The sequence below is a fragment of the Bufo gargarizans genome, chromosome 10, assembly GCF_014858855.1.
Source record: "Bufo gargarizans isolate SCDJY-AF-19 chromosome 10, ASM1485885v1, whole genome shotgun sequence".
NCBI classification, from domain to species: domain Eukaryota; kingdom Metazoa; phylum Chordata; class Amphibia; order Anura; family Bufonidae; genus Bufo; species Bufo gargarizans.
In genome coordinates this window covers 99542219-99558555 of record NC_058089.1, presented here as the reverse complement: position 1 = coordinate 99558555, position 16337 = coordinate 99542219, and the positions used below count along the sequence as shown (strand labels likewise).

Below are 16337 nucleotides of genomic sequence, written 5' to 3'. Positions count from 1 at the left end.
GCTCTGAAAAAGCTGTATGCAGACGGATCTGCGGATCCGTCTGTGCTATAGTAGCCTACGGACACGGATCACGGACGCGGATGGCAATCTTGTGTGCCTCCGTGTTTTTTCACGGACCCATTGACTTGAATGGGTCCGTGAACCGTTGTCCGTCAAAAAAAATAGGACAGGTCATATATTTTGGACGGACAGGAAACACGGATCACGGACGCGGATGACAAACGGTGCATTTTCCGAGTTTTCAACGGACCCATTGAAAGTCAACGGGTCCGCAGAAAATCACGGAAAACGGAACAACGGACACGGATGCACACAACGGTCGTGTGCATGAGGCCTAACAACGTGGCCCCCAACCAGAAAAGGTTGTGCACCCCTGGTCTAGACTTTTTTTTATTCTTCTACTGTTATATCAGTTCCTATACTCCAGTCACGTCCAGAGCCATACTTAGTACTCTGCACGTTCCACACCTTGTAGGTTGTAATTTTACTCTTATTAGACATTGCACAATAAATATTACTGTTAAAAGTTTAGCAGGTGGTGCCCCCAGTAGCATCGTCACCATGAGATTTTTTTTATTGATCACAGTCATTTGATAAACTGCATATTTTAATGTATTTTAGAGTTACATATTGTCCATGCAGGTTCCAGGGCATTCAGTAATGTAGTTTAGTGTGACATGACTAAGGGACACATAATAATTTCCAATATAGACTAAAAACCAGTAAATGTTTAACACTGGGTCCATCTCTAGGGGAAAATTAACCAGAGGATTGTGTATGTACTGTAAACCTTGACCCTGACAATCCATTAACAAGCTATACACATGTACGGAAATAAGTTTAGTGTTTAGTGTTGGCATGTGTAGTATATCGTATACAGTACATATATGACCTTGCCACATGGAACAGGCACTACAGTTTCTTGCTATCCCCAAGTCACTTTTCAGGGGATAAATTATGACATTAGCAATAGATGGTCGCCAATTATTTAATTTAAATTTTTTTATTACTGAAGATCTAACATTTGATTAGATCATCAGTATCTGATCGGTGGGGGTCCAACAACCGGGAACCCCGCTGATCAGCTGTTGAGAAGGCAATAGCGCTCGCAGTAACGCCGCGGCATGTGTAGTATATCGTATACAGTACATATATGACCTTGCCACATGGAACAGGCACTACAGTTTCTTGCTATCCCCAAGTCACTTTTCAGGGGATAAATTATGACATTAGCAATGGATGGTCGCCAATTATTTAATTTAAATTTTTTTATTACTGAAGATCTAACATTTGATTAGATCATCAGTATCTGATCGGTGGGGGTCCAACAACCGGGAACCCCGCTGATCAGCTGTTGAGAAGGCAATAGCGCTCGCAGTAACGCCGCGGCCTTCTCGCAGTTTCCCTCAGGCCAGTGAAGGCACGACTATGTATATGGCCTGGGCATCCAGATCTAATTAGTTGCGACTGGCAACACAGCATTTGTAATGTAAAAGGGGTTGTCCGAGAATTTGATATTGTTGGATGGGTCATCAATATCTGATTGGCGGGGGTCCGACTCCTGGTACCCATGCTGATCAGCTGTTTGAAGAGGCCGGTAAGCGCTGCAGCCTGTTCCTAGGCCAGTGAGGTCACATTCATTGGACCTGAGGTGCAATACCAAGCACAGTTACTATCAAATGTACGGCGCTGTGAGGGGGTTGCAGCGGTTACCGGAGTGTCGTTTTCTCTTCAAACAGCTGATCGGCAGGGGTCCCAGGAGTCTGACCCCCACTGATCAGATACTGATGACCTATCCTGAAGATAAGCCATCAATTCTCATACAGCCACTTTAATGTTATGCAATCAAGTCTCTGTGTAGCCACAGCCTAAATGTGACCTCCGATTTAGCAAGGGTTGTCTCTCTTTTGGGACCTTCATGAATGAGCTGGTGCAGAGAGAGAACTATAGACAGCTGTGGAGGCATTAGAACGTACAGAAGTGAGGATCTGAGCAGGATGGTGCACGATATCATGGCATACAATGTTAATATTTAGTAGGGCACACTACTAAATCCAATATCTAGTTGGCCGATCCCTCCCACTTATCTGTTTATCCTACATCAGTTTATGAGATATGCAAGGAATATCACTCGGCATCTTAAACTCATGACTTCTTTCTCCGTTGTGCTCATAATAGCCAATAATCATATTATGTTTATGGCACCCCTTTAATTGAATAGGAAAATACTATGGGGAATTCTTGGTACCTGGTGCTGAAAGTTCTCCATTGATGGTGGTTTCTTCCTCTTCTTCTGGTTCCACTTTCTTTAAAACTAGAGCAAAAAAGGCTGCAAAACCAAGTACCTGTAACATATTAGGAAGAAATAATATAAGCAAAGTATGTACTTAGATCTCATTCTCTTAAGTTATGCAGGAACTTCCTACCACACCTTTAAAGGTTGAGTGATGAAAAGACTCTCGAAAAATGAGATGGCCATTGAAATAAGCCACTTGATAGAACTATCCTTGCCATAATGCAAGCCATACAACATAGTAAAGAATCCAGATACACCACTAGTAGCCAGGACGAGGAACCACCCAATGAAGACAAACCACCACGGCAAACCCTTGGAGATGTTTTTCTTCTTGTCCTCTGAGAGACTCATAGTGGAGGAATATCTACAGAACATTAAGACAGAAGGAGATAAGGCTGGTCAACTATGTATACACCAGATGATGCATGATCATTATATACTCTATTCCAGATCTAGAAGATATGCATCTTGATTTTTTAGATACTCAATATTGCAGAATCCTTCCAAGATCACTATATGGTCAGAGTCACCTCTGGGACCCACACCTACTTCCAGGACAGGGTCCCCAAAGTGCAGGGGAGTGCACCGCAGATGCATGGCATGCTCTTCATCTATTTCTATGTGAGTTGCAAAAAGAATCGAGCAAGTGAGCTCAGCTATTTCCGGAACTCCCACAGAAGTGAATGGAAAGAGCACAAACACGGATGCCTCTCCATTTAACTATATGGGAGCCCCGGAAATAGCTGAGCCGGTGCTCATCTATTTTCGGCACTCCATAGAAGTGAATGGAGGGTGGCAGCGTTTGCGCTGTGCGCCCTTGTTCACTTTGAGGGCCACTTTCTAGAGATAGGTGTGGTAAGGAAGTTCAAAGGGGTTGTGTCATCTGGGACTTTAATTGCATCTAAGACGTGCCCTCTTCATGGTAAAAATGCCCAGATGCGCCCCCTTTACAGTAAAAATGCCCAGATATGCCCTTTCACAGTAGTAATGCTCAGACGTGCCCCCTCACAGTGTTTTCATTTCTTTATGGCAAAGCTACCTGGTTCTGGTCCGCAAAATTTATACCATGTCTAGCGCGGCCCTCAGGCAAAAAATGGTTGGGCACCACTGCTATTAGGCATTATGGCTGGTTTCATGGGGCTGATCCTGCTGACAGACACCCTTTAAGTGAAATCTAAAGCAAACGTGATCTCACATTTCACTTGCTGATCTAGAAGCACAGAATTGGTTTTCCAGGACTTCCTTCATATGCTGGACTTGTAAAACAGCCTGGATGTAACACTGAGGATTCTGAAACTGAAGAGGTCCAAGAAGCTCTAGCTTCCTCTCTATGTGCTGCAACTGCCGGTAAAGGTATCGGTTGTGATCTCCTCTAGGGTGTCTCTCTTCAAGTCCTTTTTCCGGGGTGGGACTCCTCATTTCATCTGGAAAAAATGCATGAGTGCGATAGTAGATTTTATATACCAAGCCTGCATCAAGCACAGGGGTGTGATTAGGAATTAAAGAGTCTCATATAAAAGGAAGGGACTGCCCACCACCGTTTTGACAATTAATTGAACTAAGCCATTCAAAAACAGCATCATCACTTTTTGTACTTGAAAATAAGGAATGGATAGTAATGTTATATTCTGCACATTGGTGGAACCATACAGTAGTGTCAGATACTTGGACAACTATTGCTTTTTTCTATATAACTGGTCATTTGGACAGCTCTGCTATGGTGACAACTTACCACGTAGGTCTACAGAGCCCAAGCTGAGGGTCATTGACCTCTCCTCCTTTTTACTATCATCATAAAACTCTTGACCAATTCTGTTCTGCCTCAGGATGATGTCTTCTACAAGTGATAAAAGTTTATTGATATCTGCTGATTTCCCGGCATCTATACTGGGTAATGGAGACTTCTGGGCCTTAAACAGGGAGTTGGCAATTCTTCTGATGTCCTATAAGGCACAGAGATTCATGTAAGTTTATTGGTGTTTATCACTAGTATATATAAACATTATTGTATAGAAGCAAAATATTCCACAGGACTGTACAGAGACTGACAATTCCCGCCCCCAATAGAGTGCACAGTCAAATTATTCCTTATCTCAGTTACACGAGGATGGCCTGGCTTTCACCAAGGGGGTGTGTAGTACCCCAGACCTGGGAGTGCTACAATTGCATAGGTATATTATTTAATGTCATGTATTTCATTTTATGTATTTGGCCATATCTTCCAGCTAAGGAAATGGATGCAAAGGTTAACCGGGAACAAGGCTAACCACCCTGTTCCCCCACCTCTTGGTTGGAGTGGGCTGGTTCTGCTTCCTTCCAGGATGAGGAGTTTCTGTCCAGAGACAGAGGGGAAGGGAAGCTCATTGCAAAGCTCATGCTCCTGTTACAGATTCTCTAGAGAGAACTACTCAAACTTTCCTCAAGTAAAGTCTTGAGATGCTAGACAGCAGAGTGAACCGCTACATCCAGCACTGATAACACTGCCATAAGGTGAGGGATTACAGTAAAGACACTCATCACCAAACTACTATTAGGCCTCCATATTCCTACTGGTGCCAGAGAGAAGATTGCACTTAATCTGCTGCTACTGAATGTATTTGAAGTTCTACGTTGCACTTAGTAAAAATACTTTGTTTACGTTCGTTTACTTCTGGCCTCCTTATTTAGTACTACATTTCCACTGCACCGATCCCCAGGCAACAACGGCCTGAGGGAGTACACAGTGACACAACACCTCAATAAGGCCCAATACCTCTCCCATCCTCTACACCAGTTCGCTGCACAATTTTATGGAAGGCCAAATATCATTATGTTTTTGGGGTGTGGGAGGAAACAACCAAGAACATGCAAACTTCATGCAGATGCTATCATTGGGCAGATTTGAACCAAACAGCTCAATATTGCATGGCAACACTAAGGTCTGAATCACAAGAGTGTATTTTATTGCACAGAGACCCACAGAAGTTAATGGTACAATTCACACGTTCGTTTTTGGAAACTCAGGACATGCACTACTTTGTTCTGTGTCTCAAAGATCGTAGACCTGGAGACCATTGGAGACAACTGCCATTATAGGAATGACTGTACCTTCAACACTGAATCTGGGGTAAGAGCCGAGCTGGAAACAACTGGTGAAGAAGATTTCTTTTCGGTATGAGATGTACAGTCTTTTCCTGCCATTTGTGAAGACTCTTTCGTTGGTTTAGGTCGGACATTTCTGAAGATCTGAACTATCAGGAGGTTGATGGGAAACATCAATAAGGAGCTCTCGAATCCAATCATCACCTCCTGCCAGGTGAATTCAATCTTACCTGAGATTGCCGATAAAAATTGGATGTCAGCACATTCAAAATTGAAGTGGTTAGTGACTAAATACTATACATCTTACATGAGGCGGCTGCTGCATGCGGTCAAAACCCTGTCCACCCGTGGTGGCCGCACAATTTTGAGGGTAAAGCTGAAGTGAAGTCTTACTTTCAAAATTGTGTAAACCTGGACTTAAGGTGCTTTTACACATGTGGCTTTAGCCTAGGGCACGACACCACAGTTACTACTAATCTCAGGGTGGCACCCGGTGCAGTTCCATGTAATAGCATTCTGAAGGCCTTTTTATGTGGGCAGGAACCATTTACATGCAGCCCCATTGGGTTGTCATCGTTTGCCAACTGCACACCTCTGGTTACACAAAGAAATGTGCTGCCAACAGACAAGGATTTATGATAATGTATGAAAGTTGTTATTGATGGCTCATGTACATGGGCCATAAATGGTCTGAATCCTTGTTCCTCATAATTGAAGCAACAAACGGGCTCTAACAGTGCTGGCACTGGTTGCGGCTGAGCTGCAGTAACCGCCTGTAGATTACCATCAATTTTCGGGTTGGACCTGCCATGGTTTCAAGTTACAAGTACAGGTGCAGCTTGGCATTAGAGGTAATATCATGGTTCTGCTACACATTGGTTCTGCTTTTGTATGAGCCATGATTTTTCTGTAATTCCATCTGTAGTATGTCATTGTATGCACTTTGTCATATGGTTCTTGGAATTATTTGAAGACCAGGAGGGTGGGGAAGGTGGGGCGCTTACCCTTCTTGTTTTCACACAAAATCTAATAAAGAGACTTAACATTACTTATGGCAGAAAACTGGGGTAAATAACACCTGAAATTATAATTTAATTTTCTTGTGCTTGGACTTCCTTAGAGGCGCCAAAATTATCAAGAGGTGTCTGTTAATACACTTGGTGCCTCTCCTGCCAGTGCAACCTAGACCAAGACTGGCACATACGGACTCCAGCGCTCAACCGATTGAAGAAACTCCAAGCTCTGTTGATAGTATAACCATAACGCATTTCAGGCCCTTCTTCGGATGGGTTCCTCAGAGTTCATTGTAGATCCCTTCTTCACGTCTGGTTCTACTCCTGTAGGTCATCTGGACACCTGCTGTTGACCATTACCTGGATTATTCAACTTGTGTCTATGCTTTAATAGTGGCTGGGGCTGATCACAACCAAACAAGGTGAGAGCATTACCAAAGAAGTCTTGTGCACATATTTAGCATTGCTTCTTGATAGTACTATGCTATGTAGCGCGCAGCGCTGTATTTTCTTTTGTCTTGTCACAGCTAATGGCTTCATAAATTCATCCTGTGATTCCTCTTATCCCAACATGTCCAGTGGGGGAATTTATCATGAGGGGAAGATTTGAGTCTGCTTTGCCTTAATTTAAGCCAAAGTTATCAAATAAGGCACTTTGTTTGTAAATTCGGCCCATCTTAATAAAAAAAACACTTTTGCCTAGAGATGTTAACCCAGTTACTACGCTACCACCTACTGGAGTGAGCTTGCAACATTTTTTGTGACCTTTTCCTAAGAGTACGGGCGCAATCGTGAGCCATTCGGGCCACGGCTGGCTGCGGTCGAGAACCGCGTGGCCAATCAGGCTGCAGCTCCCTCTTATTTAACTAATAAAGACCTCATTGTATAGCTGGTCTTCATGGTTAACGGCCGCGTGGCACCATCAATACTGCTCAGCCATTAACAATGATGACCAGCTTTACAGTATGGTCTTCGTTAGGCAGCTGCGGCCTATTTGGCTGCGTGGTTCACAACTGCAGCCAGCCGCAAAGTTTAGAAAAATTCAATGCAGCTGCTTTGCCGAATTTCACAAAGAAATTTGCTTCGTGATGAATTACTTTGTCACAAAGCTCATTTCTTTGTAAGCAGCAGGTGCAATGACAGGGAACAGCGTTTATGTCGCCCCTTGTCACTGAACACCTCAGATGCCACGTTCATCACTGATTGCCGAATCTGAGAATAAAAGTGAGGGCTTTCAGGGGTTTATCCGGTAAAATAAATAAATAAATAATACTCACCTAATCCATTTGAGCGGGAAGAGGCTGCCGTGGTCATCTTGATTAAAGACACTGTGCAAAGTCTGGTGATCACGTCATCAAGCTGGCCGGCATGGTGACGTCATACGTTACCGCACACGAAATTTCCCTTGGGATCCTCCATCAAGATGGCCGTGGCAGCCTCTTCACGCTCAAATAGGATGAGGTTTTTTAACGCCATTTCAAGGGATAAATCAAGGAAATTCGGCTTCGCGGCAAATTGAGTTATTCCTGAAATTTAGGTTGAAGTCCACTTCGGATACTTCCATTCGCTAACCCTTACGACTATGCCCCGAATTGCTCACGACGGGGCTGTGTGGTCATACCCTAAGTCACATATCATAAATCTGGCCCAGCTATCCACCCCCACTCTCTTTTCAAAAGTGGTCAGTGTGGTGTTAAATCGCAAAAAGTTGCTAATATTTTATGCAGAAATGGCATCTGCCAAAATTAGGTCAACCGTTTTCTAGTGCACAGGGAATGATATATTCCCCCATCTGGTACAAATACCAATTTACCTATGCTAATAGCAGCCATACCAAAGGTATAATAAATGGATGGGTTCAAAATAGGGCTCAAGTAGAAAGCATATCTCCCAAAAAATACAATTAAATAAAAACAGAATTAGGGGCACATATTAAGACCGCGTTTTAGACACCGGTCTTAATAAAGGCCCATAGCTGGTGGAGGAGGCGCAGGCCTCTCGATAACTTCGGCTCCTCCAGTGCCAGTTCTAAATGTAAGACGGCTTCCTTGCTGTCTTACATTTAGACCATTTTCTACTCCTAAAACAGGCGTAGAAAATGACGAATGAGACGGGCCGGCCGGGCCTTCCCGCCCACAAGTTTAGACCTGGCATGAGCAGGGCGAGGTTGCAGACAGCAGAACACCTGCATCTGATTTAGACGTATTTCAGTATAATAAATGACCTCTTTAGTGTTTAAAATATGTGTTCTGTAGTCACATATTCCATCCAGTCATTACCTAAGTCCATCTTCTGTTCAGCAGGGTCTGTGGGCACCCCCCAAAACATAATACTGGTCAGCATGGTGCAGAGCAGCAGGGAAAAGCAGCAGGATACTCTCTGAACCCGAGTAAAAGGGCTTCTGGGAGAGCGACTAAATACAGAGTACCAGATATGTCCGTCTCTGAATCCTTTGGATGTCTTCATGAAGAATAGATTGCTGAAAGCAAAAAGCGGAGAATTTCTAGTAAACTGCGTGTATCATCTGATAATCTGTCGTCAATTATGTAGAGAAATAATAGATAGTTTTTCTAGCTCACATCAGGAAACAGAAAGCCTCGGTTCTTTTAAATGTTTAGTGTCTATTGTCTGGTGTTACCTAAACTGCTTCATATCTTCTTCTGTGGCCACATTGAACTCCTTATCCAGCACACAATCTCCAACCTCAATGGAAAGCCAGGAGCTACAGAGAAAGTACCACCTCTGGTCCATTTCTACGTCATGTACCAACACTCTGTTCACATACCTGCAACGACAAGGATAATGGTTCGGGAAAATAGCAATGCTCAGAAATAAAAGATGGAAAGTCCTACTGCACTTAAGATTCTTTATAGCAGTGTTTCCCAACCAGTGTGCCTCCAGCTGTTGTAAAACTACAACTCCCAGCATGCCCGCACAGCCAAAGGCTGTCCAGGCATGCTGGGAGTTGTAGTTTTGCAACAGCTGGAGGCACACTGGTTGGGAAACACTGCTTTATAGCATAGATTGTTATATTTGATCACAGTGAGTGACAAGGATTGTGCGCCAAAGCAGTACCTTTCTTCTCCTCTATACCTCTTCTCTGGAGAGGACATCTCCACCAGAGGCACTGGACCTGCGGCAGCACTCCTTGGCATACTGGACTTCAACTTTGACAAGTCTACAATAGAGTTGTGCCTATCCTAGCACAAGTCAAAAATGTAAGCCTCCATTTTGGAGCCCCACCCACCCCTTGTTTTTCCCCCAAACGTTATTACCCTATGTTGTGCCTTTCTTTGTTCCTTCATTAACCCAGTGCCTACGATACTAATCTGTATGGGGACCTTTATGCTAAGTTCATTCCTACCATGAAGGCTTATCTCCTGAGTTGTCATGCCAAAGTCTTATACGCTGTACGTCTCCAAGAGGCAATACAGTTGTCAATAAGAAGACATCACATCCTCCACGTTCAAAGACGATTCCATCTGGGTCATACAAGTAGTGGGGTTCACTCTCTCCGTCAGAGCCATAGAGTGTAATAGTTACCTATAGGACAGAGCGTCCATAAATGAATAAGGATGAAGAGTTTCTCCGGTACAGAAAAGTCAGAGATAACCTTTACCACTAATAACACGACTGAGAGAATCATTGAAAGCAATTTTTGGTGATGTGATCTAAGAGTTTTTGGTTTTGGGAACTGAAGTTATCTATACCTTAGATGTGGTTGCTGCGCCTCTTCGATGGCCAGTGAATACAGTCACAAGATACCGATACTGGGCAAATGGGTCATTATCTTCAAGTGCTATGACCTTCACCTGGTTAAAAATAATGTCGGTTTAGTTTATTTTAAGTCATTTGTATCTACAAATTTAGAAGTTCAATATCTAACATGGGCCGATGCACAGGACAAATGTCAGAAATGAACGGTTCCTTTCCTATCATGCATGCAGCAATCATCCCCTCTATATGGGGACGAATGATCATTACTGCAGCAGCACACCCCTATTTAGGGATCTTTCAGACGGGCTGAGGATAGAGCCATTTACTGGAAATGAATGTTTGTATGAATACTTGTGCCTGATAATTGCCCCTTGTAAATGTGCTGCTGATGACCCAACGGAAGAGAAAACACTTGTTCGTCAGGTGATTGCATTTTTCGTGGCACCTAAAAATCGTTATTTGCCTTGAATGATCAGCAATGACTGGGAATGAACTGTTTGTTCTCGACCCTTGCCCTGGGCATTGGCTCATGTAATCGCGCCCTTGCACAAGGTGATGTGCTGCCAAAAAACAACCATTTTTGGTGCCACATGAAAGATGCAATTGCAGCGAGCCCAGGAGGAGGTAGAGCAGAGGATGGGAGTGGTAGTGGCTCTGGATGTTACAGTCAACTGTTGCTCCCTAGGACTGTGTAGTGATTAAGGGTGCAACCTTTTTCTTCCCCCGGGGCACACCTTGGTTCTGGGGCTCCTGCCTGATGGTAGTTGGGGTACCCTTGATGTTAGGTGTTTGGATGAGTGCAAAGCAGGCCATGTAGAGTGCAGTGCAATGGCCGGCATATAGTGCAGGAGTCAGGAAACCTGCCCAGATTTAACAGAATAAACATCTCTCTTTACTGTAGGGCGTAATAGAAGGTGTAGTACATCCAACAACAGTAAAACACAGTTTCAACTGTGCACAGTGCAGTTCTTCCCAGATACTGGTATAAGGTTATGGGCAAGGGTGGGAGTTATGGCCCTCTTCCCTCTCCATCTGTCTCAAGTCTCTTCCAGTAGAATCTATGGTGGGCAATAGTACTCTTTCTATGGTGGATGTAATGTCCACTGAGGGATAAAGTGTTTTAAACATACAAATGGCCAGGTCGTGTCCAGGTGTGAAGAGTGTCTTAACAGTGCCCCTCACTGCAGTAAAGTTTCAACTGGTTTTGGTTGCAGGTTATTGACCTTGTTGACTCTAATGCTTGGCTATGCAGATTCTAGGTTCTCTAGTTCTCTCCTTCTGCAGATCATGCAGAGATCAGCGAGTCTCTGTAGCTTTTTGGGCCTAAGAAGAGGGATCATAAGGCACCCAACTTTCTGCAAGGCCTGAGTCAGGAATATTTTACCCTGGCTGTGCCATCCATACATGGTCCTGCTGGGTACCTAACATAGCATAAGATAACAGAATTTACATAACATAATTTTAATTAACAATTTGCAGATACCCCCTTGCTTTGGAGTATTGCACGATGACCAGAAGAACAATTGTTTGATCGTTCATCAGGTGATCAGTGGCACCTTTACACAAGGCAATTATCAGGAACAAGCATTTATATAAATGTTCGTTCCTAATAATTGGCCAGATCCTCAGCCTGTGTAAAAGGGCTCTAAGCTTCAATCGAAGGTAGTGGCTTTTTTGTTAGCACATACAACTACCAACCTTGTCATTATCCTGGAGATCTTTTCTCCTGGCCCAAATCAACACCAAAATATAGATAAGAGCAATGCATGCGACTGTGGTCACCACAACAGGGTTGTCTACAAACGTAGCGAAAAGCTCGATTGTTCTGCTCACATCCACAGCATTTGGCATGACGATAAATGAGCTTCCGAAGAAGGTTAAATGGTTGCAAAGACACTGGATACTATGGGGAGTAGACTTTGGCCCAACCTGAAATACACCATAGTAATATCTGAGTGACTATATGACATCACAACTTTGCTTTTTTCTGACCTAACACTTATATTCCCATACAAGGCATGCGTATTCCACCATATCCAATTTTCATCATTCGATCTACTCACATGACAGCCAGTGCTATTCCAATCCTGATTGCTCTCATCCCAGAATACGCACCGGGACGTGAAGCTGATGACTGATACAGATATGGAATTTATATTGGGAACATCTTCCTCCATCTCCGGTCGTATGGCCAAGTAGTAGCTGCCTTCCCCAAAAAGCTCCTCAGGGTTTAACACCCAGGAATACACTTTATCTTGGAGAGAAATTTGATAGTGATTACTAGTTGTATATGGAAGTAGTAGGAGGTGGGATTATGATTAGTACCGTATGCTGTATATTATGTTGGAGAAAATCAATAGAAGGAAAACACTACCAGTCGATACTATGATGTGTACTGGTTTTGGTTCTGATTATGATGCATTTTAATATCCAGGACTGCATGCATATTTATCAGGAGATCAGATCATGTTTGTCTCCATGGCATATAACATCAGGGTTCATGGGAGAGGATGGAGAGCAATCACATACTCCTCAGCATTACAGACTGTCAGCATAAGTGAGAGGAGATCCCTCAAGAGTTTCAGACTGGGAAATCAGTTGAGGATCGAACCTGTGCTCCTACATGAGAGCTAGTGAAGACAGTAGCATCCTGGACACACAGACTTCACATCCAGTATGCATTACTTGGAGGCAGATGTCCCCATAAAAAAAGTCTGAAACTAGGAGCACTAATGAGGCTGCACATGACAGAACTACGCCTAAAAGAAAACATAGATCCAAGCAGCGCTCCAGTAGAGATCAGTTTTTCACCTGATGTGATGGCCAGCTTTTAATAAGCTTTTGTCAAGCACAACAATAGTGCCAAAGGATGTTTAGCGCGGTCCACACATGGGATCTGCATTCGGAGAAAATTGCCAGGAAAAGTACTTTTTGTTTTTTTACTCCCTTGTTTGGAAGACAGAAACATGTAATGTCGGGCAGTACTATGGTTTAAAGGCTATGTACACCTTTGGGGGTAATTTTTTATTATTATTGCATTGTACTTATTTTAAGCTAAAAATCTTTTTTTCATTTGGTCTTTATTAAAAATATAGATCCCCTTTTTTCTGTACAGAGCCGAGATGCTGTAGTGGCAGCCTGTGGATTTTCTGTCTTTTCCTGTCACGGCCTCAGTGTTGTGCGCGTGACATGTTGCCGTGCATGCCGATTGCCAGGGGCAACGCGTTGATGTCGGCATGTGTGTGCTTTGCTCCCCTTCTCCTGGTTCCTCCTCTGTCTGGTGCTGGAGGGGTTAACTACCTTGCTGGATGTGGTCACTAGGTGCTTCTTATACCTGTGGCTTAAGGCCAGGAGTCAGTTGTACTCCAGCCTTGGTGTGTGCTGGAGTTATGCTCCTTGTCCGGTTGTTCCCTTTTCCAGTGTGAGGGCCACCTTGTGGGACATCGATTACTCCAGCGATGTCTTCCCATTCTATCCTCCACGTTCCCCTTCCTTACCTGTGTGGGTTTATGTTCAGGGTTTGGTGTCTCGTCTTGTTGTTGTTACATGTCTGGTCAGTTGGTGTTTTATGTCCGGCATGTATGCAAGTCGTACCCTGTTTGTTGTGCCTCCGGAAGGTGGCTCCATGGTTTCCCAGAGGGGTGAACCAAAAGTCAAGTCCGTGAGCTGTTGCTGGAGTGCTGGTTCCTCTGTGTCAGTACGTACTGCATCCGTTTGGTGTTTGCATTGCAGTATGTTTGTATGGGTTCCAGTTTACCTTGGTGTGGTCTTCTGTTGTGCCGTCTAGCAGCTGCGGCAGGTAAGTTACCATGCCTTCCTGGGTTCAGTGGTTATCCCCGCCACTGGATATCTACCTGCCGTTCCACTTGGGTTCCTCGTCTTGCTGTTAGGCCTGCAGAGACTCCTGCTCTTCCGTGTCTTGGAATAACAGGTCATCTCTCCCCTGCTCCTATGTGAGGGATTATCAGGGCGACTCAGGGTCCTAGGTATCCTGGGTTTGAGCCGTCCTACCATCCAGGTCCGCTCATACGGTGAGGAGTTAGGGCGAGGATTAGGGACGTTTTAGCAGGTGACCTGCTCCCTGATCCCGACATCCTGGCCTAGCTGCTTCCCTGCATACCCATCATCATATGATGGGGAGTTCCCCCACTCCCCACTGTGACATTTCCGTCATCTGAGGAGCAGACGGACTCCTTATCTCTGCTCTCTGACATATCAATCCTTATTAAAACCACATTCTTATCAGTGAGATAAGTTTTTATAACATATTAGTAGTTTAGAGATAAGGTTTACTAGATGACTGGCACAAAGTGAAAGTACCAGTCACACAGTTAGAAAAATAGTTAACCCTTTGTTGACAGAATCGCTCAATATTTTTAATGAAGGTCAATAGAAAATATGATTTTTAGCAAAAAATGAGTAAAATACAATCATAAACAAAAACTGCCTCCAAAGGTGTTGTGGTGATGTGAAGGCATGTATATCCCACCCAGATACCTCAGCTGGTTGAGATAAATAAAATCCAGAAAGCTGCAGGCGTTTCAGCAAAGCTTAGTTTGCCGAGACAGTTTTGTCTACGTTTTGTTCAAGGCTGGATTTTATTTGGACTGTTGGATAGGTTTGGTAGTGGGATCTGCCAGTCCACACCCTTCCGGTGCGGGGGTTGTCTTTTGCCGGAGGTGATCGCAGGTGAGGCCTGCTGTAATCAAGGAGGGATAAAACCAACCCTCTGTGTCATTCTGGGAAGAAAGGACTTGGAAACAGAGGCCTACAGAGGCTCTGGGTGGTCTCAGCCAGGAGGACTGAGGGGCCACGAGGCTGTGTGTAGCCGGATCTCTTCCCTGTATGGATCTGTTCGATGAGCGGACCTGCTAAGGCCTGGACCTTGAGACCCTGTGTATAAGCTGTGCTTAGAGGTGAGTCAGGGAAACGAACCCAGATGGGCTGGTGTTTATTTTGATGCTTATGTTTGTGCGGGTGCTGAAGTGCCATAATAAAGCACCAGTTTGGATATTAAATCCTGTTGTCTGCAAAGAAGTCTGTGATTGCGACCCCCCTGAGAGAGAGCGATCCCTTACAGTGTACATAGCCTTTAAGTAGGGTGCAGGTCCATTATTAGGGTGAGTTTCTTGACTGGGTTGCCCTTATCGGGCAGGTGCTCTTTGTTTAGGCTGTTAGGGATGTCTAGCCCCTTACCTCCATCAGTAGGAAATTACTAGGGACAGTTATCAGCCATTATCACACAGTAGACCCAACCTGGAAGATTTTGTTATTTCTGTGGACCACTATAAGCATCCACCAGACCGTTTGAAACATTGGACTACCATGAACATCACTGTTACCGCTGTATCAACCGAGGTATTGATGCACTGCCTGGGGCAGAAGAATCAATATGACTGCAAATGATCCTTTGTTATTAAGGTACTCTCTTATTTTTCATAGCTACCATACTCTAGGCAGTAGTTCTGCAAGCGGCCTTCTATATGATTAGGATATAGGGCAGTATTTTTCTGACTTGGTATACGGTCTAAAAGAAACACTGGCTGCCTTGCGCTAACTCATTAGCCCAGACTGGGTTTTTTATGTTGTTTTTTGTCTTTTTGATTTTTGTTGATACGCCCCTATATTATGTACTTTTTTGGCTATATGTAGGGGGCTTTGGTGATTCATCTCCCTGTACATACCAATACGTGGGACATTTTTTGAATTTTGTTGCATGTTTCCCACTTGACACAACACCCCTGTATTTGGTATCAGGTGTAGCACTGTTAGGCTTGGCATAAAGAGATGGTTATCAGGGTGTCGACACTAGTGGCAAGTAAATACATAAGCGAGACAACATAGTGCAGTATATTAAACCTTACCTCCAGGATATTGTCCATTTGGCAGATGAGTATTGATATCATAGTTTGTTTCATTAGGGTGATACCCATAGCCCAGGTAGAGCATCAATGCTATGTCTTCACTGGGTTCCAAATGGATGACAAGAGGATAGTTGGGTGACGTTATGTTTACTATGACAGCTGATAGATTAGCCAGGAACAAAGTGCTTTTCTCTCCATCAGCCATAGAATCCCTGGGTAACATTATCTGTGGGTAAAAAATTCATATTGTAAGGTATAATAAAGCATTAAAAAAATACAAAATATTCATAGAAGAACCCTCACACTGCACCATCTTCTTGGAAGATTGTCTACCCTCTCAGACACAAGGTGTAGCCCCACGATCTA

At 44.0% G+C, this 16337-nt stretch overlaps 1 protein-coding gene across 1 annotated transcript in view; it reads right to left on the bottom strand.

Moving 5' to 3' along the window:
* The window catches only part of PKD1L2 (polycystin 1 like 2), a 99301-nt gene that overhangs the window by 18701 nt on the left and 64263 nt on the right, over positions 1-16337 (bottom strand). The window contains exons 23-34 of the mRNA XM_044269298.1: positions 15972-16197; positions 12171-12361; positions 11806-12036; positions 10101-10202; positions 9755-9933; positions 9029-9175; positions 8670-8869; positions 5384-5607; positions 4029-4239; positions 3492-3720; positions 2432-2660; positions 2249-2345 (exon numbers count right to left, since the gene is read on the bottom strand). Coding sequence (XP_044125233.1) covers positions 2249-2345; positions 2432-2660; positions 3492-3720; positions 4029-4239; positions 5384-5607; positions 8670-8869; positions 9029-9175; positions 9755-9933; positions 10101-10202; positions 11806-12036; positions 12171-12361; positions 15972-16197 — 2266 coding nt within the window. The remainder of the gene's footprint in view (positions 1-2248; positions 2346-2431; positions 2661-3491; positions 3721-4028; positions 4240-5383; positions 5608-8669; positions 8870-9028; positions 9176-9754; positions 9934-10100; positions 10203-11805; positions 12037-12170; positions 12362-15971; positions 16198-16337) is intronic.